At 35.0% G+C, this 27,239-nt stretch overlaps 1 protein-coding gene across 3 annotated transcripts in view; it reads right to left on the reverse strand.

Annotated features, from left to right (window-relative positions):
* Positions 1–480: 480 nt before the first annotated feature.
* The window catches only part of AGMO (alkylglycerol monooxygenase), a 279,485-nt gene continuing 252,726 nt past the window's right edge, over positions 481–27,239 (reverse strand). For 2 of the 3 annotated variants that reach the window (XM_059712464.1, XM_059712463.1), the window contains one exon: positions 481–2,540. In XM_059712464.1, coding sequence (XP_059568447.1) covers positions 2,466–2,540 — 75 coding nt within the window. In that variant the 3' untranslated portion in view covers positions 481–2,465. The remainder of the gene's footprint in view (positions 2,541–27,239) is intronic. The other variant, XR_009454758.1, reaches the window with a different exon arrangement.

Here is a 27,239-nt window from a genome sequence, read left to right on the forward strand (position 1 = left end):
ATAAAGAGAAGAATGAAGCAAAACCGAGTCCCTACTTCTGATGCTTAAAATATAACTTATTTTTCCATTATACAAAATTTAAACTGCCTCTCCTTTTCTAGTTTGAAAAATAAATGTACTGCAATCCTGCCTCATGAATCCCAATACACACCTTTAGTCTCTTTTAATAATCAATTTTTCTGTACAAAGCTTAAATAATATATTTTTAAAATGAAGTTAACCAACTGATCAGTGTAACACAATGATTAATATTGGCAGAGCTCAATGAAGGAAAGCATTCATTGATTTGGTGCTTATGACTCTGATTTCTTAAATTGTAACTTTAAATCTAAGAAATATTGGAAGAATGGAAGAAAAATATTTCAACTGCCTTCAGTTTTCTCCCCTTTGAACCTTATGCTGCTTTATCCCTGTCAGTTTCCTCCTAATGATTTTGGCAGATTACAATCCCAATGAATAATGTACACAAAATGCCTGGGGTGATTTAGCTTACAGAGTTTTATTAACATTATTGTGACAATTTAAAATAACAGAATTACCGTCTGCTTCTCAATCTACCAAAACAAATTGATCAAACATATGACATATGTATCACAAATTAATCTGTTGAATCAATTAATTCTGACAAATTATATTCATTTTCATTTCAGTTATGTCTTTTTCTGTAATGTATAGTCTTAGGTTATATGGTTTTCAATGGTAAATATAATCCTAGGCAGACAACTAATGTAATACACTTTTTATGATGATAAGTATTTAACTAAGCACAATTTTAGCTGAATGGTCAGACAATGGTACAATTTATCTCCTTATCTGTTTAATCTGTAAAAGGCCATATCATATGAAAAACTGGGCTAGTCTCAGAGGAAGAAGGAGGAAATATGAATAACTTAAGCAATGTAGATAACACCATCTTATGGGCAAATAGTAGCAATGATTTGAAATGACAGCTGATACAAATGAAAGAAGAAAGTACAAAAGCAGGACTGCATTTGGACATTAAGAAGACAAAATTTATACCCTAGCTGATTTGGCTCAGTGGATAGAACGTTGGCCTGCGGACCAAAGGGTCCCGGGTTTGATTCCTGTCAAGGGCAAATACCTTGGTTGCAGGCTCCTCCCTGGCCTGGGCCCTGGTTGGGCTCTTGCAACCAATTGACGTGTCTCTCTCTCATTGATATTTCTTTCAGTCTTTTCCTCTCAATTTCCCTAAAAATCAATGAAAACATATCCTTGGGTGAGGATTAACAAAAAGAAGAGGAAGAGGAAGAGGAGGAGGAGGAAGGAGAAAGAGAAGGAGAAGGAGAAGGAGAAGGAGAAGGAGAAGGAGAAGGAGAAGGAGAAGGAGAAGGAGAAGGAGAAGGAGGAGAGGAGAAGGATGAGGAGGAGGAGGAGGAGGAGGAGGAGGAGGAGGAGGAGGAGGAGGAGGAGGAGGAGGAGGAGAAGGAGAGAAAAAAATTATGACTACAGAAGAAATATGCATCTTTAACATACAAAATGAAGACATTAAAATTGTTCAAGATTTTGCTTACGTTGATTCAGTCATCAATTCAAATAGAGACTGCAGTCAAGAAGTCAAGAGAGACATGGAAGGGCAACAATGAAAGAATTGGAAAAGATTAAGAGCAATGGTGTGTCATTAGAGACCAAGGCTAAGATCATCCACACCTCATATTCCCAATTACTATGTACAGAGGCAAAGGTTGGACAGTAAAGAAGGCTGATAAGAAAAATGTACTCATGTGAAATGTGGTGTTGCAGGAGAGCTCTACAGATACCCTGGACCTACAGAAACACGAACAAGTGTATCCTAGAGCAAATTAAACCTGAAACACTGTTGGGGGCAAAAATGGCAAAATTGAAGCTGTCCAACTTTGGACACATCATAAGAAGGCAATGGAAAAGACAGTAATTCTGGGGGGGGGGGGAATAGAAGGCAGCAGAGAAAGAGGCAGATCAAATATGAGACGGTTTGGCTGCATACAGGAAGCCATAGGCGTGAGTCTACAGGAGCTGAGCAGGGCCACTGAAGACAGGATATTGTGGACAAAACTCATTCATAGGGTTGCTAGGAACTGGAGCCCACCCAACAGCGAATAACTCACACAGTTTTAGCAAACAGCAAAGGGAACGCTGTCCAGTTAATGCAAATGGCATCTTTACTCTTTTTCACTGTTTTTATGTTTTCTCCCTTTCTTTTCTGCTTCTCATTAGATGCTACCAATGGATATAATATCATTACATTTGAAATCATTTATTGTCATCTCTATCAATAAAGTAACTGCAACTAACTTTAATTTTAAGAGAAGATAATGAATGTGGAAAGCAAGCAAGAGTATATATTATCTTACACTAAATAAGTGGTTCATTAATTATGATATAAGATCATTATTTTTATAGTTGGTATTAACATATTGTGGTTATAGACAACTCATTAAAACGAGAGAATTGTGTACAAACTGAAATTATTTCCAAAGGCCAGAGGCAAGTTGTTTCATGCTTCTCACTCCCCAGAAAGCAATGCAGATGGAGAAAAAAACCTGAAGAAGGAAAACACAAAGAGGAAAAACAAAATTAAATCGGTACTTTCATTCAACTGAGTTAAAAATATGGATAAAATAAACATAAACATTTTCGACAGTTAGGTCATTCAAATTGAATGTAGCAGTTGTTCACTGACAGAATTTAGCCCACCCAGCTAAAAACATGCTATGTGAAGACAGGACTGGAAGTAAGATGTTTTGTCTCTGTGACTTTTTCTTTTTTATATATACTCACAAATCTGGGTCATTTATAGGGATGGAGCTATAATAAGTCAGATACTGAATGAAACAAAAATTTCTTCTAGCACTTGGGCATAGCATTTATTGTATTGTAGTTAATGATCTCATTGTTTATATAGCTTAAGAAACTTTTGGAAAGGGAGAAATAAAAACATTAAAAACTAATTTCTTTCTAAGGCAATATGATCCAGCATTTTATGAACTTCACCCAACATGAATTAAATTATAAACACTACTGCTGACTTACCTTCTCAATCTTTTGATCAGGTATAAAAATATAAATGCAAAATTATTTTTAAAATAGAAGCTGTAACTAAGTCATAATAAGCATTTATGTGTTTATTAAGTTTATTCTTTACTTTCAAGTAATACCACATATTCCCATAAATCACCAAAAATTAACCAAATAAAATTCTTGATTTCTACTGATCCTAATAAAAATGACTATACAGTCATCCTTAGTAAGAATTCATGGTTGTGCCCTAACCCTGTGGTCGGCAAACTGCAGCTCACGAGCCACATGCGGTTCTTTGGCCCCTTGAATGTGGCTCTTCCTAAGCCTTAGGAGTACCCTAATTAAGTTAATAGCAATGTACTTATCTATATAGTTTAAGTTTAAAAAATTTGGCTCTCAAAAGAAATTTCAATCATTATACTGTTGATATTTGGCTCTGTTGACTAATGAGTTTGCCAACCACTGCGGCCTAACTGGTTTGGCTCAGTGGTTAGAGCGTCAGCCTGTGGACTCAAGGGTCCCAGGTTCGATTCCGGTCAAGGGCATGTACCTTAGTTGCAGGCACATCCCCAGTAGGGAGTGTGCGGGGGCAGCTGATCGATGTTTCTTTCTCATCGATGTTTTTAACTCTCTATCCCTCTCCCTTCCTCTCTGTAAAAAAATCAATATATTAAAAAAAAAGAATTCATTGTTGTAGAAATTTTCACAATGAATAATCAAAATGCCACAATGAATGAATTTTACTTGAGGTAAAATCCAAGCACTGCTATATTCATTACATCATCAGATCTTTCCTAAGCTAACTCTTTCTCTTACAATTACATATGTACTAAAGCTATAGGATTGCTTATATGATCATCATTTTTGGTGTTACTAGTATGATAATGTAAAAGAATGATGCCCAAACAGCAAGGTTAATGAAATAATTGTGTAAGAGTTTCCCCATCTTTTGTGTGTGTGTGTGTGCTAACTTCCTCTCCAAACTATTAAAATATGACCAGTTGCCTCTTCCCAGGAAGATCACTATTTCTGAAAGATCCGTAAAATATACAAAGGAGCGCATTTAAGTAATAAGATCTAGGCATAGGAAACCTTCTGGAGTGATGGACTGAAGTGAAGTCAAGGCCATTAACTGAGGCCAGCCATTAATTCACAGAAAAAAACTCTGAACTGTGTTAATTTTTTCTATTAAAGACTGAACATGGAAAACAACAACAAAAAGATCCTCCTAAACATTGATATTTAGATTTTATGGGTCGATTGTTCAGTTTCATGTGAACTATCTTGTTCTTTCTAGAAAACCATTATCCTTTACATTCTAAAATCTGACTGTTTTCTTCAAATACATGCATTCCTTTCAGCCTATAACATCTACAATATGAAAAAAGTACCCAAAATAACATCAACAATTATATTGAAGCAGAAGTCAAGAATAATATTAACATTTTGGCGTTACCTCAGAAATCAAATACAATATATTTAAAATCTGGTTTTGATTTTGTTTCTTTTGACTGTAATTCAAGAGAAATGACCTCATGGGATTCTTATGATGGTTCCAGATAGAATAATACCAGGATTGAAGGGTATTTGTGAAAGGCCTTAGATTATGCAATGAATTACATTTGTCTATGATGATGGGTTAATATTGACAGAGAGATAGCTGAGAAGATAACTTTCAAGTGAGAGATAAATATGTAACATCAGGATAAATAGTTTATTTTGTATCCATAATAATCCTGAAGCAATTAATGGGTACCTTGTGTTGTATAGGGTCCTGAAATCTGAAATATATTTGACAATAGGAGTTTTTATTGGTTTTGAATCTAGTGCGTAGGATCATAATTATTAATAATTATTATTTCCATGAGTGAAGGTTGGGGAGAACAATTTCAGTGAAACCTCTAAAACTGTATGTAATATCTTGTGAATATGTCATAATTTTTCCCTTCCTCAATTCCTACCCCTTAGATAATCCAGTTTCACCTGAGGTTCCAGAAATATTAATAACTTCTGATATAGCAAGAGAGTGAAAAAGATTACAATACCAGTTCATGCCTTTGTTGTTAATCAACCATTTTACAACTAAATCTTTTCCCTTTTGAAACTATAATCAATCTCTGGCGGGGTAGCTCAGTTGGTTAGAGCATCTTCGTGATACACCAAAGCTGTAGGTTTGATCCCCAGTCAGGGCACACAGAAGAGTCAACCAATCAATTCATAAATAGGTGCAGCAACAAACCTCTCTCTCTCTCTCTCTCTCTCTCTCTCTCTCTCTCTCTCTCTCTCATAAATAAATAGGAAAAAATAAACTGTAATCAAGTCCTATTTACTTAGGGAACATTCCTAACAAACACAAAGATCTTGTACTTTCCAATTTTATAAAATGCTTTTAGAGTCTTACCAAAAATTCAATATTGCACATTTTGCAGTCTTATTTCATTTATCTGTGTTGTTGTTGTTTTCTAGGCCCTCATGTTTTATCCCTCAAAGTGATGAGGGGATAAAAGCTGATGAATCACAGGGTCAGATTCAGATTCAAATTAATGTTTAGGCTAGGCATTGTCATAGGTACCTTTTACAAGATTGTGATGTTTAATTCTCATAAGAAACCATGAAGCATTGGTATCCAGTTTGCTGATGAGGCAATAGGAACTCAGAATTTATGTGGTTTACCAAGAAATCACAAACTACAAAAATGCAGAGCTGAGATGATGTTTTTCATTTATTTAGTGTCCCTCCCCAGAAAATCTAACTGCACATCCTTGGAAGTCAGGTCAATGAATATGAACATCAATAGTGAATTCATTTCCTCTTCTTTAGTCATCACCTGCACTTGCCTGGTGATTTTTGAGTCAGAAAATGCTAGGTTTCTGAGACCTTTTCACAATCAATATTTTAAGCATAAATGGAGTTCTTATATATAATGAAATCCAGATTGGCACAGGAGCATAGAAATTACATGCAATGAATATGTCCTACGCAAAATATGTATAACCCTGAAATATTAACCCTGTTCCATTAGAAAATAAGTAGGAAAAAAGATTTACTTTTATATTTTTGAAAATATGTCTCTATGTGCACAATCTAAATACATTATTTATATAAAATTTTAAGCTATAAAATTATTTAATGTGTATTCAATATAACCACTTGATTATAACAGTCATTCCATTTTAAATTTTCCCTCATCCAATCTTTCTCTTAATTTTCATATCAAGCCGTTATTTTAGCTCTTCATAGTTGATGATTAAATATATCACTTGAGATCCATTCACTAACACATTTCTCATTCAACTATTTTTTAAATGAAGATGGGAGAATTATTACTCACACTAGTAGCATAAGAAAAAATGGCAACCATAGTTTTTTGCAAAATTCTTCTCTAGTCTACAGATACTATGTTTCTGGATATGTACAAACTCAACAAACACTTATTTTAGTCTAAATCTGAGCAAGTCCCATGATTTTAACACCTGGACCCAAAATATGTCAAGCCCTCATTGTGCTAGCACATCATTAATGGCCCTCATCTTCGGGCTATTTCCTTGACTTCCTAGGGCCCTCGACTCTGATGACTGAACTTTGGCCTGCACAGATGCTCTCCACGTTTCCTCCATCCCTTTCCAAAAAGTTCATCAATTGGCAGGTGGCTAATCTGAGTCACTAATCTACACTAAAACCCAGTGGGAACTGATGTATTATTCTGCTGGTCCTCCCCATTAAAAAAAAAATGGCTCTATATATGAGCAAGTCAGGCATCTCATCTTAAATGAAAGAGAAAATATAAGAAAGTGTGCATGAAACCCCTCTTCAAACTGCTACCCCTTAAATTACAAAGTTACACCTATGTCCATATCCATCTCTCTTGGTTTAAATCCACCTACTGTATATATTAATAAATGACCTGGTGAGCAAAGACAATTAAATATCACCTTGGGAAGTGGACACATTTTCATTAGAACTAGCTAGAAACATCTCACTTCTCAAAGCATTTAACCATTGGCTAAACATGTGAATAAAATGAAAGCTGTAACATACCCTAAAGAGAAATAAAATTTCTAAAATAGTTCAAATTTATGTTTATTCCCAAACATGTATTTATTTTTACAAATATGTATTGACATAGAAAACAGTCACTGAGACATAATATCTCATATAATTATATTCCTATTCTTAGTGGTAACATAATTATAACTAACCTGTTCATTCAAATTTTTAAATCACTAAAATGTTGAATGAACAAGTTAGAGAAATTAAATCGTTTTGTAACTAATGGGTAAAATTGCTTGCTAAATTCTATCTTGCCAAGGATGAAACTTAAAAATATTTTAAATATAAAATAGAATTTTTGTGAAGATTTGAAACTTGATAACTTTCAGATACTTTAAAAAAATGCATTACCATTTATGTGGCTGTGTCAATAATTCTCCTGGAATGAATATCTCTTTTTGTATCCCTAACAAATAATAAGCTGTCTATAAACAGAAGAGTAGATTTTTACTTAAAAAGTATTTCTTTGACATTGATAAAGTTCATAAAATACCAGTTAATTGCATATTTAACACAACCATAACAGTAACAATTTTGATGGAAATACATTAAACATACAGAAGCTTTTATGAAGTTATTTGGAGAAAAAAAGCAATTTGTTCTTAAATATACTTTTAAACATAATATACTGTGTGTGTGTTTTTTGAGATAACCATTATCTGTTGTACAGATAAGAGCTTAATCAGAGATCAAACTTGAATTGTTAGAAAATATCTCTATTTCCTATTAATACAAGAGAACAAATGAACACAAACAGAATTAGAGTAGAAATTGAACTCAAATGTACTTAAGGTTCTTTTGAAATGAAAATATTAGGAAGATATTAGGTAATGATAGATTCCCCCCCACCCCCAGAACTTTCTAAGAATACAATTTGACAAATGCCAACTCAAAAGAAATAGAGAATTATTCTTCCAATTATCCTGTATATGATTAAAATACTGACATGCACATGCAGAAAAACAAACAGCAGGGTTCAAAGAAAGAACTTAGAGACACTGAACCTCTTACTGGGAAGTTTTGTGTCTCTCTGTTTATTTCTATACCCTATTCAAGACCAGATACAATTACAGCTGTTTTATATGTGGTCTTATAAATATTTATTACTATTTAGACTTTAAATGAAACATTATTATTTTATATTAGTTCTAAAAATATATATATTAAAGTTTTTCATTAAGGAAAAACAACATAAAAAGAAAGTTTATGTGAATTCTTATGTGATAACAATGCCTTATTGGAAAAGAATATATACTTTCCTTAATCACTAAATATTTTCAAATATGAATTTTAAGTAAGATAATATACTAAACATACCACAGTCATATTATTTTTTAAAGAAAATAAACACAAATTAAAATTAGAACAAAGTTTTAAAGTAATTTGGCTGAACTCTGAAACCAGAAAACTCAGATATTCACTATTTTACTACTACTAGAGGCAAAAGACCTTTATAATTTTAGTGACAAAAATATAGTAAGTTGCTCTGGCTGGTTTGGCTCAGTGGATAGAGTGTTGACCTGTGGACCAAAGGGTCCCGGGTTCGATTCCGGTCAAGGGCACATGTCCAGGGATGCGGGCTCGGTCCCCAGTGGGGGGCGTGCAGGAGGCAGCCAATCAATGATTCTCTCTCATCATTGATGTTTCTCTCTCCCTCTCCCTCTCCCTTCCTCTCTGAAATCAATAAAAATATATTAAAAAATATATAGTAAGTTAATTTAAACTCATAAAAAACCCCCAGAAACTTTGCTGCAACCACTATTTCAGTTTCTCAGAAATGAATACATCTTATTATGTACAATTCTAAAATTCTAAGCTGCTCAAGAAGGTGTGTATCCCTTTCAATAATACTCCTATAGAATATCCTATTGTTTGTCCATATCACATTTGCACAATCACAATAACATTTGAAAAGAAGAAATATTATTAGTAAGAACATTTGCAATCACTTAGATGTCTCCAAAATCTACCTACAATTCAGCAGAGACCATTGGCATAAATTAGCTACTGTGCATGCAAACACATCTGGTGGAAATTGTATAAACCATAATTAGCATTGAGTGAAAATAGATGCTACATTTCTCAAAAACATCTGTGGATTTTTCATCTTTAAATGCAAATTGATGAATAAAGTCTCTTTATAGATATACAACATTACAATGATATATCTTACATTTATATAAATTTCCTGGGAAATTTCTAAATATTCTAAGCACATTTTTTCTATATCCAGGCTTCCTTCTTCTTGTTTTTCCAGATTATTATTACTATTACTAGAGGCCCGGTGCATGAATTCATGCATGGGTGGGGTCTCTCGGCCTGGCTGGTGATCAGGGCTGGCCACCGAGGGTGGGGGAAAGGCTACAGGAGGTTCAGATGGGGGCGATTGGGGCTGGCTAGCTGGGAGGAGGGGCCATGGAGGCTGGCTGGCCAGCTGGGGGAAGGGGCTGTGGGAGCACACTGACCACCAGGGGGCAGCTCTTGCATTGGTCATCTGTCCCCTGGTGGTCAGTGAATGTCATAGCAACCGGTCGACTGGTAGTTCTGGTCATTCAGTCATAATGGTCACTTAGGCATACACACACACACACACACACACACACCACACACTAGAGGCCCAGTGCATGATGCACTGGAGGGGGGATTCCCTCAGCATGGCCTTCCCCCCTCACAGTCTGGGAGTTCTCAAGGGCAGGAGGCGACCCAGCAATCAAGGGAAGGCGATGCCATCACACCTCTGCTGCTGCTACTGCCAGCAGTGTAAGCCTCAGCTGGCCCTGGTTACCTTGGACGGCCCTGGGTGGGTGGGCAGCCACCATCCGAGGCTTGCCTGCGCCTTGGGCCAGCTCTGGGCGGCTGGGAGGCTAAGGGGACTGGGGGACTCCAGAAGCAGGCACACTGGCGGGGCTGAGGGGACTGGGCGTCACCATCTTGTGGCTGTGGGCACCATCATCTTTGAGAGCGTGGCAGTCAATTAGCATATTCCCTCCTTATAGGCTGTGGGCACTGCCATTTTTGCAACAACATGAGGGTCAATTAGCATATTCCCTCTTTATTAGGATAGATTATTTTAGTTTGCAGTTTGTTATAAGGACAAGTGCAAAGAATGCCCAACTTACCACAACTAACAGAAAAATTAGAGACAATTAAAGTTGATAAGACATGGTATATATCCATGGGATGATTAAAATACATGCCTTTTCAAAACTAAAGCCTAACTTTATATTTTTCTAATCATTCAAATTCTTAATGCTATAGGAGACTAAGAACTTTTAGAACATTTTTCTTGAACTACAGGGGAGAAAACAATATGGAGATATGGAGAGAAGGTTGCAATAAGGTCAAATTAATAAAGGACCAAATATCACTTGTTCAGAATTAATGTTATGGTGACTGTTGACCATACTGTTGGGAAAAATTTTAAGAAAGGTGTACTTCATGGAAAAAAAAATCTTTTTATACTCATACTCTTCCTCTTGTACTCACCATAGACCCTCAAAGTCTTTCCTTTTTATAGATATCAGAAGGAAAAAGAAATCAGGAATATTAAATTTTTTAAGGAAAGTCTATTTTAGTTTTTATAAAGCTGGGAATAAAACAGAGTAAAAAACAATAAGAAGGCACTCAATGAACATTACCTACTTTGACTCTGCTGAGACTTTTGTGTGTACTAAAATTAGTGATGGTCTAACCATTGAAAATAACCTGACCCCTTGACTTAAAAACTATGACTGCATTTTTTTTTGAAGTACAGGAGAGTTTAGTAAATTTTTAAATCCATTAATTAATTTTTTAACTTTCATATTTCTGCAAATAAGTTCTATCACTAGAAATATTTCATTTAATTTACCTCTGTATGCCTAGCTTTACCACAAATTTGTTTCCCTCATATTTAGCATGTTTTGAAACTAAAAATTTTTAAATAAATGTTGTTAGATTAATTATGGCTCTGAAGTGTCCTAACAGAACTCTTTGTAATGGTGAAAGACATGATATTTAACCCAAAATTAAAATACTACACCATTCTAAACCCCTTTTACATTTGATTATTAAAATTTGAAGCATTTACATTATAAAATAAGAGCTTTGTTTCAACAAGAATTATCAAGAAAACCATTCAGTCCTACTCTACCAAAATGCCATCACAAGAGCATCGTGATTTTCACTGTATCCTAGGTAGTAAGAGCAGGCTTCTGGCATCTCTCTCACAAAATAATCAAGATCCTAGGTCATTTCACATGGATTATAATTTTTAACACTTGATATACAAAAATGTATATATGGAAGAGCATGTTTATAAATAGAGAATAACATTCAATACTGCTAATCCCGGTCTTTTAGTGTGTTGTTAAAAATTATTTTTACTTGCCTACTATTTAGGAAACAAAACAAGTCTCTTAAAAAATGGGTTCATTTTTCGGGGGGGAAATGCCATGTTTACAGAAATAACAGTGATGTCTGGTTTTAAAAACAGGACAGTATATCTTGGAAACATATGTTTTGAACAGATTCTTTTGTACTGTTTTGCTTGTGTCAAAGAGATCATTATAGCCCCAGTAAGTACCTCCAAGAGTAGGCTAAATAGAAGGCCAACAGCCAACGTATGGCTTGCAGCTTGAGGGATTTCTTTCAATGTTCTGCCAGATATGGGAACAACCAAAAGATTTCTCACGTAAGTCCTAAGTCATAAACTGCATCCTACCAGGCCAGCCATGCCAGAACTAGACCCAAGGGTATTCAGAGACCTGGCTGGTGGGAAAACAATGACTGCTTCCCAAGGAAGCCACAGCTGCTTTCCTGAGAGACACCCCAGATGCCTGAATTTCCCTTTACTTTCCATTTCTGACTACCTGTTCTGGCAACAGTTCCAACAAAGGGGGAGAAAGGCAGCAGAACCCAGCTGTTTTCAATAAACCTTGGCAATGTAGGTACTGATTACATAAACACTGCAAACATTCAAGGAGCATATTTTCTAGCTTTTCAGCTATAAGAAAGGTGTGAGCCTGTACCAACACCCTTTATCTCCTCCACTCCAAATAATGACGATGACGACCATGATGATGATGCAGAAGATAATGATAATAACAATAATAATGGCTTTAATATAAATATAAAGATTAGTAAAGGAAACATGATATAATGTATTGCTAGGAAAGAGCTCAAATTATACAAAGAGAATTGGAAAGATATGAAACTTCCACATTTCAGGAACAAGAATATATATTTTTCCCTCTATGGAAGGAGATAAAAATGTACACTTAACTTACTTGATGTTTTATTTTTCCCACAACCAGGCCAAAAAAAACAAAACAATCAGACTTTGCATTATCCATCTGCATTAAAGTAAATTTTCCTTTTCATTCACATATATTTGAAAATACTATTTTAAACTTAATATAGGTAAATTATCCAAAAAAGTATTTTGATGACATATTACATAAGGTTCTCTGTTTATATTAATATCAGATCCAGAAAAATAGAAAAGATGTTACATTATAATTAAGATTAATTTTCCCTGTTTAAAATATATCTATATCTCTATCTATATCTACATATCTATATCTATATCTCCACATTTTGGATCTGACATTTGAAAACTGGAAGATTTAAATAACTCACTTATACTCAGATGTCACAAATGCAGGTTTAGTATATTTAAATGTTTCCTATATTTGATATATCAGATCAAGTATCTATACAAACATTCTAATAACTGAATTGGAGCTCCAGTAAGGTATGTTTCTAGGTGTATGTTTAATTTCCTGTAGAGCAAAGTGAGTTTTTATTATTATGAACAGAATTGCCTTTAATTCTTTACCTTAAGATTCTCATTAATTTTTACCTCAATGGTTCACAAGAAGGATCTTTGGCTTTGTCAATTTTCTTCAATGTATCTGTTGTTTTTGCCATAATTTTCCTTTCTCTATGACAATGGTATATATTGTTTTCTATGGGATTTAAATTGAACTCTTTCAAAGAACAAATGATACTGAATAAAAGCAGTGGAGGGAATATTTTTCAAGTTGTTCTAGAAAAATAACTTTGGTAAAGTGATCAACTAAGTCAAACACAAAGCTACTGACGGGAAATCTGAATATCACTGGTAAATTAGTGAACAGACTGAGAATGATAAGCCACATATACATTGCAGTTAATTTGGGAAATAAAACTAGAACCAGAAGAACTTTGGGGAAGAAATAAGGTTTGGTTATCCCAACTCAAGTCATTGGTTTGCCTCAGGAGGTTACATGGAATTTCAGTTTCTGCCTCTTTAAAGTGGGAATAAAAGCTTCCCTATTTTTTCACAAGATTATGGTAAATATGTACCCAGTTATGGTAAATATGTACTCAGTTATTGAAATTGAAAAGTATTATAAAAATATAAGATAAACTATTAAGTTTGCTATTTTTCTTGCTAAAAGAATTCAATAACTAAAAAGTGAAAACAAAGAGAGGCAGATAAGGATTCATGAATTCTAAGTAGAATTTGGAACTTGAGAGATCTTAGCAATGACGGTTCTTTCTTATTGATAGACACATTAAAATGATTCTTTTAAAGCTGTGGATATATAATTATCACTGGGGATATATACTATCCAAAGTAGGGTAAGATTTTAGTAGGTAAGTACAATTATAGATACATTTACATTTTTTAACTCATCCTATAAAAATATGGAGTTCAATTTCTTGATGAGTTTTTATAATGCTAGCATATTTTTGGTGTTCTGCAATGTTTTTAATTATTTATGACACAAAAATATGGAATACATATCATTTCTCTCCCTCCCCTATTACCAAACTACTGTTTTGATATCTCCTGCTACATTAAATTTTCTATCCATAGCTAAAATTACTTTTAAAATAATTACTTTTACACAGTTGTTATTATAGGGGGATCCTGAGCAATATAATTGATATTATCTTCCTCAAAAATTTTATAATAAATAAAGAGATAAGCGTAATATGCTAATGATATGCTAAGGCCACTCAACTGCTTGCTATCATGTACACTGAACACCAGGGGGCAGATGCTCCGACTAGTACAATGACGGCGAACCTATGACACGCGTGTCAGAGGTGACACGTGAACTCATTTTTTTGGTTGATTTTTCTTTGTTAAATGACATTTAAATATATAAAATAAATATCAAAAATATAAATCTTTGTTTTACTATGGTTGCAAATATCAAAAAATTTCTATATGTGACACGGGGCCAGAGTTAAGTTAGGGTTTTTCAAAATGCTGACACGCTGAGCTCAAAAGGTTCGCCATCACTGGACTAGTAGGTTAGCTTGCTGCTGTGGTCTGGCCGATTGGGACTGAGCAGGACTGAGCAAGACAGGCCTGACATGCCCTGGAGCCCTCCCACAGTCCCTCTCCAGCTGGCCAACCTCCCGCATCCCTCCCAGGCCTCAATTGTGCATCAGTGGGGTCCCTTAGCCTGACCTGCACCCTCTTGCAATCCGGGACCCCTCAGGGGATTCTGGAGAGCCAGTTTCGGCCTGATCCCGCAGGCCAGGCCAAGGGACCCCACTTGTGCATGAATTCATGCACCAGGCCTCTAGTTCATAATAATATTGAATGTAAACTGTAATTGAAAAATTAAAAAAGAAAACAAAAAGAAAAATGCCAGCAAGGAATTATTATTCTATACCTTTGTTTTATTATAAACAACACCCTGACAATCAAAACTCTTGAAAAACAAAATATTTTAGTAAAGACCCAATGTAGGAAAATCTGGTATGTAAAGTCACAACTGACAACACACCTTAAAAACCTTGCACATTATTCTAAGCATTCATTATTTATTCAGTGCTAGGTGTAGAGTCCATAAGAAAAAATAGCTTGGCACCTACTTCAAAGATGAGTGTATGTACAAAAATATTACATTGAATCAGTCCTTATTATGTTGCATTTATTATACAGGTATTTATCACACTCTTGTTTTATGTCAGGCATCTCACTGCTGACAAGTCACTAGTGGGCAATATAGTCCTTATATTCATAGAACTTAGATCTACACAGTTTTCAAGAACATCTACAAATAGCTGGTATTTTTGTATAATTTTACTTCTAAATCTTCACTTAGAAATATCTTCACAATATTATGGTTAAGTAGAAAAAAATGTTTTATTAAAATGAGGTTAATCACAGAATTATGTTAAACTTTCCACTGACTTAGCTACCTTGTAGGATTCATAGATGACTATGTGAGAATCATCTTCCTTCAGCAGGTAGAATGTTTCCTAAAGAATCCATAACTCAGTGCTTTGAGTTGTAATATTTTAATATAAAGGAAGTGAGCTGGAATCACAGTTCCATCTTGAGCAAGTTATTTAATGTTACCATGTCTCAGTTTCTTCATCTGAAAAACACGCATCTTACAAGATTATTGGAATAATTATCAGAAATCATGTACATAAATATTTATTTCATTGCTTCATATACATAAGCGCTCAACAAATGTCAGTAGTTTTAGTTTCTGCTGTTGGGTAATTATTGTCACTATTTATACTAGTCAGTTTCTACGGCAGTGTTTTTCAAACTTTGTTTTGAAAATATATCATAGCAGTTCTTCCCCCATCCCATTATATTTAACTTCAATTTTTTTCAATTATTTGTAAAGACATATATAAAACATATTTCTTTTAAAAGAAAGATAGGACAAAACAACTATAGATAGAAATGATAATATTCACTTCTCTCAAGATGCCAAAGCTTGTGCCCTGGAAGAAACACTGGCTGAGAGCCTGAAACCTGGGATCTCATCCTTTCTGTCACAAAATGGTTGAGCATTTTATTTTCTCAGGACGTCAGTTTCTTTTTCTGTCCAATGACAGAGTAGAAACATAAAAGCACTAATTTGTTTTCAGTTCTATTATCTAAAAAATAATAAGTTGGTCAAGACAGTATTATAATGGTGGAGAGCTCCCAGGATAACTTGCAGTAACAATTAAATTTATAAGGAAAAGAACACATTAGAAATCCTTCTTTATCTTGCCCTGATTACTAGTACAATAAGGTAATTGAAAGAACATCAAAAAAATGACAGAGAAAAACCTTTTAAAAAATCATCCTCCAGAGAATAGTGTGGTAGAGACCTGGGGGTGGGGGTGTACAGAGGGGTGGAAAGTATTATTTATAATACTGTCAGCAAGAAAAACATATATGGTATTAAAAAAAATCATCCTCCACACATGTCGAGTATGTGTAGAGACTAGCAAAGAATGAAGAGAGGGATTCCTAATCACCCCTTTCTAGATATCAAGATCCTTAATCTCCTTAGACATAATCTGACCTCCTGGCAATCTTCGGTCTGAAATTTAAAAGTTAAGACAAGTCAATGGTTAGAGCACCTGCCCTCGCACCAAAGGGTCCAAGGTTTGATTCCAGTCAAGGTCAAGTACCTGGGGTGCAAGTTCCATCCCTGGTTCATGTCTCCCTCCCTCCCTCGCTCCCTCCCCTTCTTCCCTCCTTCCCTCACCTTAACTCCATTAATTTTCTTAAAAATAATAAATGGAAAAAATATCCTTAGGTGAGGATTATAAAAAAAAAAGTTAAGACACGCTAGGTTCATCTTTTAAACAAATCAGTGAGCGGGCAGCACCAAAAAAGGTACAGCAGTGATTCTTACAAAGCTTTTCAGAGCCATATGTTGAAATATAAACAAGTAATGGTCAGTTTTGATGGTTATTGGTAAATAATGATGAGTTTTTAGGACAACAGAAATTTCAGAGGGAAAACATTTTGCCTGCTTGTGTTTATACTTAAATAAATACAAGTTTACCGCAATAAAACTGGGGGGGGGAGGATAAATATAATTTCACATTAATAGACTGTCTAAGCCGAGTTATAAAATGAAACCTTCAAAATTATTTCTATCTAGTCCATAATTCATTGGGGGAGGAGGATTATTACGTGGATCCTTTAAAACAATTTTTATATTGTAAAAATATTGGGGGAAACTGGTAATCAATATACAATATGAAATAAGGGAAATTATACTTTAGTACAGTATGATTTTTCAGAAAGTGTCCTTGTAGCTGAAAATGTGTTTATAATTATGTCAAAAGGTATATTTTATGGATTCCAGGGAAATGTGTTAATAATTCTCATAAGTAAGTAAGGGCAAGTGGAAACTCTTTGGTTAGCTTCTGAAGTTAGCACATACGACAAAAGTTGTCCAGAATTAAATTGCCCTAGAAAAATCTCTTAAATAACCCCTGTAGTATATTACACATGGTTTTGTGTATACAAATCCTTTATGGTAAGTCTTTCACACATTCAAGTTTGAGAACTATTGTGCTGCTAGACTGAAGAAAGTAACTAACCAAAGGAAAGTCTCTAGGTAGATAGCTGGGTGTCTGGCAATGAAACTCTATACTGCTTTTAGGTTAAGAAGTAAAATTTAGAAAAAGTAAAGAAAAGAAAAGGATGATGAGCTCTAAATTGTTTCTGTTTATCTAGGGTTTACTGTTTATATTTTTTAAATTGAGCCTTTATTTTTCTAATGCTGAATTTTTAAATCTTTTCATCTCATGGTACACATAAACTAATTACTAAAATTCTGCAACACAGCAATATATATATATATATATATATATATATATATATATATATATATATATATATATATATATATATATTGCCGATCTAACAAAAACATAAACTAGGTATTTCATTCACACCATATGGCTATTGTCCTGTTGGCTGTTGTCATTTTTTTTTTTAATTTGACAACCTAAGGAAAAAGAAGTCAGCGCCCCTGACTAAATAGTCAGGTATTGCATGTATTAAAAATTCTTACAGCACACCAGTTGAAAATGGCTCTCTGATACATGGTAAGTGGATGCGTTTGCTTTTGTGAGGGTCATACAAGGTAGTGGAATACACTATGGAGCTAGCGGTAAGTCCCAGAATCTGAGAGTAGCTTAAAGGCACATATAATGTCACTTCACTTTATCTTAAGATGCTAGGGAATACTTAGTTTGTCTTCTTTGACATAAACATTTTGTTTTAAAGTGATGTTTTAACTGCCCTCAGCTTTTTGTGTCCCTTGCTATTTCTAACTGCATCTTTTACAGCAATGATCCTCTCTAAGACATATCCAGGCAGCAGTTTTAAGTCACACGCTCAAATGAACAAATCCAATATAAATTCAGTTACAAAAAATGTGATGTATCAAAATTTCCTGTTATAAGTAAAGTAATTTTAGATTTAGATTTGCATACTATCTTTTTTTTACCTAGTATGCCCCCAATGAATATCGAATAAATTGTATTATAAGCAACTGAAATTTTCTATGCTCTTCTCAGAGAAAGCACACACATTCAGAAATGTTATTTTCCTTTCGTTTTCTCTTTCTTTTTTTAAAATTTGCTGTGGGGTAGTGAGTTACAAGCTCCCATAAGACCTGAAGACTTAGTACAACTTGGATTGTGGACTGGATTTCTCCCACATGGGTTTGGTGGCCGGGTCACTCAGAATGGTATTAGAACATTTAATTTTCAAAACACACACACACTGCAACAGATGTGTTTTATAGGGACTGCAAAATGAAATTCAGAAGTAAGAGGTCTGGGTAATGTTCTGGTACAATATGGTTAGAGATCACCACATAAAACTAATTCCTGCTGATAATCATAACTTGTCTCTGTGAAAACTGGTTTATAATATTTGTGTATAGCACTATGGAGAATATCAAAGTTACCAAGATTTGAAACAGAGCAGCAGGAGCTCCAGAGCATTATGTAAATTAACCCTACAACATGGAACACATTAACTTGAGGGTTTCAGGAATTTGGAACTCCGAATGCCTAGGATGTGGGTTTAATTGAAATGGAATATTATGACAATCAGTTTTTCTCTAGAGACAGAAATTTTTAAGGTGCATGCAAACATATAATTGAGCACTGACATATTACAGCATAGCGATGCATTTTAAACAACCCATATCTGCTTCACAATACTTATTTCATTGAAATACTGCTGGATATTTAAAGATTCCTCCTTTAGAGTCTAGCCATCTGAATAAACGAACAGTACACTGAGGTGAGCCAGTCAACTCTCAGATGGGGCCAGGACTCAAAGGCTCACACATACACAAAGCACTTCTTCTGGAAAAAATGTTTCTGGGTTTTCAACATAAATCAGGGTCAACACATAATACAATCACACTCTAGCACATCGAAAGCTGGAAAACAGTCTACTAGGCCGGTGATGCTTCCAGTAAACCTTCGGGCCAAACAGCAATCAGAGAATTCATGGCTTTGTGATCAAACCCCATCTCTGTTCAAGTCCATGAAGGGGTTGCCTGCCCTTTTGGAGAAATTTAAATGGGAGTTAGAGAACTACACTTTCTCCATAGCTATGATTTTATAGGATTTCTTTTTCTTTTCTTTTTCTTTCTTTTCAACTGTAGCCACAAATGGATAAACTTGTGAGTAATACTAAATTTCAGGAGCCTTGAATTTCACACCTTAACAATTAACTTCTACTTTTTATGATAAAAGGATAAGCCAAATATTTTAAGTGAAATTCTATATGGAATCCTTATAAATAGTTGTGGTAATAAAATTAAATAATAAAATTTTTAATGGTAACAAAGATTGTTACAATATAAAAAAATCCTGTTAGTTCAAATTATATATTGGATTCATAATATGCCAAATAAAGTTGAGTATATTATTGCTTAGGGTTTTTTTTGTGTGTAAAATATCTATAATAATAAAACTGTAATATGCTAATTAGACCAGACAGCCGAACGACCTTCTGGACATCATTCTGGATATCCTTCTGGACAAAGCCATGGCAGCGGGCGTCTAGGCAGAGGTGGTTAGGGGTGATCAAGCAGGCAGGTGAGCATTTAGGGGCTCTCAAGCAGGCAGGCAAGTGGTTAGGGGCGATTAGGCAGACAGGGAGAGTGGTTAGGGATGATGTGGCAGGCAGGCAAAATGGTTGGAGGCAGTCAGGCAGGCAGGCAAGCAGTTAGGAGCCAGTGGTCCTGGATTGCAAGAGGGATGTCCCCTGAGGGGTCCTGGATTGTGAGAGGGTATAGGCGGGGCTGAGGGACCCCTCCCCCCATGCACAAATTTTGTGTACCGGGCCTCTAGTCAAACTTAAAAGAATTAATTATTGCACAGCAGAGTTAGAAGTTCCAGGATCAACAGATTAATACATAATGTTGACCAGGTATTATATTCCTAGATATGTGTTAGAACAAAGTGATAAAGAAATAACATAAAATTAAAAATATAATTATACACACACACACACACACAGACATATACGTGTGTGTGTGTGTGTGTGAGTGTGTGTGTATCATGCATTGTAAACGAGGCTGGGTTTGCTGTAGAGTTGTAGAGTGACAGATTATTGGAATTCTGGGTAAATGCATCCTTTGTAAACCTAAAAATATCTTACCTCAAAAGAAAGAAAGACACTAGATGCTGGGAGGAAAAGAGCAGGAGAGGGCTGAAAACAGAGCCAGAGCTAGCGTTTAAATGCTCATTTGAGCCATGAGAGCCACACAATGTGGCCATGAATCTATGAAGTTGTAGCTGGAAATGCTAATACTTTAAATGGTGTCCCATCCATGAGAAGGTGCAAGAAAAGCAAATTCTGGCCATCAAAAGTGGCAAGGAAGCTATTAATTCACCCTATGCTACAGATGGGGAAAAATGAAAGTGTTCTGTGAAAAAATGAAAAGATAAATTAGTTCCGTAAGTGACTGTGGTTGAGATAGCCAAAGATGAGAAGTCATATAAAACTGAGTCTATAACATGAAATTGCTGGGGCCCCAAAAAGAAAGAAATGTTGAATACCACAGAGATATTTTCATATACAAACACATGAGAATCACAGGGATACACATATCCCACGTGAGAAATAGCTCATAGTAAGAATTGAAGTGTGTGCGTGCACATACACTAAAAAAAAAAAAAAAGAAGAACAAAAACACCCTGAGGAAGATTTTTACATAATCAATAAATGGAGAATTTACACCACAAATATAAGAAGTAATGAAGGAGCTAGAAAGATAGTATAAAGTAAGATTTTAATAGGTAAATAAATAAAAATAGTAGCAACAATGAGAAACAAATGAGGGACTCAGAAAAATAGCAGGTAAATTTAAACATAAACTAAATAAAGGCATCTCAAAACAAAAATTTATTTACACAGAGAAAAATAAAATTAGAAAGCTGAAAGATAAAAATACCACAGAACGATATATAGAAACAAAAATATGAAAGAGTTTGAGACATAGAAGTTAGAATGAGAAATCTAACTTGTATCTAACTGAAGTTCAAGAAAGAGGAAATAAAAAGAATGGTGGAGAGGTGACATTAGAAGTGGCTGATTTCAGAAGTGAAGAAAAAAGACAAGTATTTTTCAACTGAAAGACCAAAATGAAGCCAAATTTAAAAAGACACTTAATGTACATATCTTAGTGAAATTACCAAAGACTAAGGACAAGGTGATAAATCTTAATGGAAACCAAAACAAAAGACATTTGAAATAAAAAAAATATATAAATAAAGTATACAAGACTTTTGGTGAAACAGTAATAAGATATCTTTAAATCTCAATGTATCTCTTTAAATATCAAGTGTCAATGATGAGAGAGAATCATTGATCAGCTGCTTCCTGCATGCCCCCTACTGGGGACTGAGCCCATAACCCAGGCAATAGGAATCAAACCATGACCTCCTGGTTCATAGGTCTATACTTAATCACTGAGCCATGCTGCCCCACATGTTGTACATTTTAAATATCTTATCAAAAGTTAAATATCTTACAATTTTGTCAGTTATACTTCAATAAATCTGAAAAAATAAATTTAAAAACATTGTCTGAATAAATCTGGATAGTGTTAAATCATGGGTATTTTTAATTTATTTGTTTTTTTGTATTTTTTGAAAAGATTTATAGTATAAAATATATTTTTAATTTAAAAAAAGGAGAGACTCTACAAGACTGTGAAAATTCAGAACAGCTGCTGGCTAGAAGGGGTACTCCTGCTGGCCTAAGCACCAGATTGGACCTGAGGCGGAGAGAAAGAGAATTTACTCAATTGAAGTGTGGAGTCCACAGCCAACCCTGTTGTAGAAGGGTTTGGCCTTACTCTCTTTGACCATATTTGACAATAAAAGGGAAATTGAAAAAGTAGTCTTTCTAGGGGGACATTCAAAGCCACACTGAAGAACAGAGATCTCATCTGATAATTTTGTAGGAGACTACTATTACAAAAGGTTAAAATATGTGAGATAAATTAAGCCGTAGATCATTTATATCAGGAAAATGTGGCAGAATCATGTTTGGTAAGATAAAGAAATATAAATTTATCAATTTATTGATCAAATTTTTACTAACTGCCTCCATTTGTGGGTTATCTATATAATATTCACCAACATAAAGTAATAACTAAAACATGTATTTAGAAAATAATTATTTATTATGTTTCAATGATCAACTCTACTTTTGGCCCACCTCTACTCTTATGGGATTTGAATTAGAATAGATAATGCAGACAATTACAATACAGGGAGCTGTGTGTAGCAGGATACACAATATAACCTAGGAAATCACTGTCAGTGTCAGGGAAGAATAAAGTGCTTAGAACATAGTACTCCCTCAATTAAGTACTTATGAATAAACTAGGGGTCTGGTGTGCGACATTCGTGCACTGGGCAGGGATCCCTCAGCCCGGCCTGTGCCCTCGCTCCCCTAAGCGGGCCCAAGCTGACAGTCGGACATCCCTGAAGGGTCCTTAGTGCTGTTGCGGAGGCGGGAGAGGCTCCCGCCACCGCCACTGCGCTCACCAGCCGTGAGCCCGGCTTCTGGTTGATCAGCGCTCCCGGTGTGGGAGAGCACTGACCATCAGGGGGCAACTCCTGCATTGAACATCTGCCCCCTGGTGGTCAGTGCGCACCATAGTGACTGGTTGTTCTACTGTTAGGTAGATTTGCATATTAGGGTTTTATTATATTGGATGATTGCATGATTGAATAAACTGCTGTTTAAACCGAGTTATTAGGAATAAAGAAGAGTTTGTTAGTTCAGAATTAGAGACAAAATATTTTGGGGACAGACACAACAATCCAAAGAGAAAAAAGAGACTACTCTTTGGAAGAACTAAAGGACATTCAGAGAAGTCTAATGCCAAAGCACTAGAAAAGAGTAGAGAGAGATAAGGCTTGCATAAGACAGGGCAGGCAACTAAAGGATTTTCATCATGGAGTGATATGATTAGGTTAGTCCTTTTTAAAAAAATTATTGATTGATTTGAGAGAGAGAAAAAGATTGCTTTGTTGTTCCATTCATTTATGCACTCATTGGTTAATTCTTGTATGTGCCCTGACCAGGGATCAAAGGGACAACCTTGACATATCAGGACAACACTCTAACCAGCTGAGCTACCCGGGTGTTCTTAAGCACCTGGCTATGGTGTGGAGAATAGAAATTGGCAAATTGGATGAGAGACCTGATAGGACCCTGCCTCAGTAAATTGATGATGACAATGGCCAGAACTAGAGTAGCAATAATCATAGGGATAAAGAGAAAAAGAAGGATTTGAAGGATTTAATGAGATTAAACCATGAGAGTGAATGAATTCTCCAAGGAATTTATACATAAGAAAATATTTTATGCTCTCCTGATAATCCCCTAACATAGTTCCAGACAAACCAGATGGCTTATTACATTTTCCCTAAATACATTCCAGATATTTTCTGTTGTGTAGATCTCTTCATGCTCACGTTCTCCAATTCTCTTCTCCAATCCCATTTCTTTAAATCCCATCCATCACTCAAGGTGGGCCTCAGTGTTGCCGCCTTCATGGAACCTTCCATGATCTCAGTTCTACTCCAAAATACAAAATCTCTACCTCCTCAAAAACTCCTCATTACTTTTATTTCATTTACTACATATTATCTGCTATGATGGCTATTGTGTATTTTATGTATCTACCCAACTACGCTTTAAGGTCAGGAGAAATACCAACTTCACTTTGTTTCTTTCTAAAGTACTTGACATGCTGTCTGTCTTGTGCATATCAAAGTTAGGCTTTACATGTAGTATGCTACAGAGTATGCAATAATAATATACTGTATTAATCCAGAAATACTTCATTAACTATGTGTTTACAACTTATTTTCAGTAGAAAGTTAACCTCTATTATAAAACTTTTAATTTTAGAACTGATTGTAAAGCCAAGTATATCAATCATTGATGTCAATATATAAGAATTTATTATTTTCATATATGGTTTTTAATACCATATAATAAATAAAATAAATATAAATAATCAAATTGTAATAAATAAAATTAATCAAAATTTAAAGTAGGTATCCAAAGTGATATGTAGGTTTATAATGATCCTGTTTTCTGTGATAATATTCATAAATCTTACAAAACAATGAAAACCAGAAAAGCATTCAATAGAGTTGATCTAACTGGAAAAGGAACAAATTTTTAGATATTAGAATTTTTAATAGCTTGGTTTCATTTTACATTCCCCCAAGATTAGAAGGAAAGAGAGGCAAATTGGATAAACTTTTTGGGGGAAATTTTTCTGAATCGACGTGCCTCCTTGGTACTGGGCCAATAAAAAATGTAGAAGGATCATTTGGCCCCGATTTGGCTTCTGGATATTGAGGACATGTGTGCCGGATCAGAGTTACTGCGTGATTTCCATGAATCTATTCCAACCTTTTTGGAAGTAAAATCCATCTGTCAGTTCCTTGAGCCAGAGCTCTGCTCTCATAAGTCATCTATCAAAACTTTGGAATTTGGCTGATAATGCTGACTGCTGCAGAGGTGCCTTTCATGAAAGAACAACTTTACCTACATCATAATCACAGGGAGGGAAAAAATGACACAAGGAAAAAAATTCCTCTTTGTCTTTCTCTTTAAATTCTTTATTTCCCTTGCTGAGACAAAGGGCAATAGTGGCAACCATACACATAATTCTCCCTCCCCTCCGCCCTCGTCCAAATCAAATACAGGATCCTGATTTCATAGCAGTCAACTCTGATATTTTTTCTCTTTGCTGATGAGTTGGATATGCTACCTTGTCTTTTTGCAGGCATACTACAAGTAAGTTGTGGAATCCCTTTTAAAGAGAGAATGAACATATGGGAGCTCTTTTATTTCTAAAATGATTGTGCAACTGAATGTTAAACATGCCATCCATAAAATTAAATTTAAGCATCTGCTTCCTTCAAGGACTAGCCATTTGCCCTCCCTCTGGAGAGAAGCGCAACACAAGGAACACAGTTTTGCTTCTTTTGTAGTATGTATGAATTAGCATGTGATTACTAGGTACATGTTAGGCAGTTTCACCAATTTCTTAACAATTTCTGTCCATGTAAAAACCAAAGATTCTTACTCTTTACATAGCATTACTCTCTTTACTTTCAAATTATTTCAAACTTTACACAAAAGAAGTATATAGACAAGTCAAATAGTTATCAAAACTTAGTTATTCAATTTTTAGAATAAAACCTCAAATCTTTCCCACAGATTTCTTTGGAGATATTTTGGTCTAAAACACTTTTACTGGAGAAGAAGGCAAGATGTAAACTTTCAGTTGGTCCCTTCCACTAGTTTTTATTCACTTTATTAAAGCATTTTTTAAAAAAGAGCGTTAATACTATGAACTCAATATATTTTGGAAGGTATCTAACATTTTTGGTCTCAGTGAAGATTTTGTGACCGGTTCAATTAGTTTAGAGATATCTGAAATGCAGCCTTGACTTTTGGTACTGGAAACCAGAATAATCTAACGTTTAGACTGATTAAAAGCAAACTTAGACAAAAGGCCCAAAATATTTTCAAAATAAAACAGGCCAAAGGAAAGAAAATGAGAGAGAAAGGAAGGGTTGGAATTTGGCGATCTTTAATATTCACCCCACTGTTTCTCAAAGCAAACACTTTTTTCTGTATTAGCCCTCTTTTGTAACTTGCTATTTGTGGGGAAGCATGGGATGTGGTTGGAATGTCTGTAAGGAGGATTCTCCAAAAGGTCAGGGGCCTCTGAGGGGACCTTGCGGAAGACGGCAGCCCCCACACCTTGGCTTTCCAAATAAGTCCAACCCCCCGGGTGTTTTGCTAGAATCTCTATGTTTGGTCTTTAGACACGGCCTTATAGAAGCATGTGCTTTCTCAAGGATACTTATGCTGCTGATTGTATCTAATAGATAATTTATCTAATAGTTCAAGCTGTTGTATCTAATAGTTAATTGTATCTAATAGTTCAAGCGGTTGTTCCAATAAAAGCCTAAGGAGGCAGGCAAATGGAGCTACTTGATGGCATTGGCCAAGTAGTCCCTTATCCTCTCTTCCACAGAAACATGTGTCGGAGTAATCATTCGTCCATCATTTAGGGTCTGCCGGTCAGCCCTGGCAGCTATCTGGCTAATGATTAGACAAGGTCAGTAGTTACTAGCAACCCTACTTGGATAGTCCATGTAGAGGAAATTGTTGCACCTACTAACTTCTTCTATTAATCTGTTAAATACATTGTATGCTTTCCACATTATTTTACAATGAAAATTTTCAAACCTACACAAAATGTAAAGAATAGTAGTACAAATCCTCGACATCTTTCACACATATTATGCCACATGTGCTTTCTCCTGTCTATCCTTCTCTCTAAATATTCTGAACATCTGAAATTGAAAACAGCAAGAAATTTGTCCCTATCTACTTTGGTATTCATTTCTTAATAATAAGGATTTTCTCCTGCATAACTATAAAAATATCATCACATGCAAAAGATGTATATAATGATAAAATAATTATATAATATACAGTCCATATTCATATTTTCCCCCAAGCCTCAAGACTAGTGTGTGCATATATATAATCTGGATATACTCAAGAATCAAGCATTGCATTTTGTGAAATTTTATATTTAACTCAAACTTCACTTCAAGATCTTATGGGCTTAAAGTATAATAGGTAGACTCCAATAACTTTTCAAATTTGAAATAAATGTTCAAAAGGCAATTTAAAGAATATATTGAAATCCAATTTCTGCCCAAAAATGTGTAAAACAACTCAAAATGTCACAATAGCCCTCATCAACCCAGGAACCAAGAGTTCACCCATTTCATTCCCAATTAGGGCACATGCCCTGGTTGCGGGCTCAGTCTCTAGCAGGGGGCGT

Source organism: Myotis daubentonii, chromosome 10 (assembly GCF_963259705.1).
Source record: "Myotis daubentonii chromosome 10, mMyoDau2.1, whole genome shotgun sequence".
Taxonomy (NCBI): domain Eukaryota; kingdom Metazoa; phylum Chordata; class Mammalia; order Chiroptera; family Vespertilionidae; genus Myotis; species Myotis daubentonii.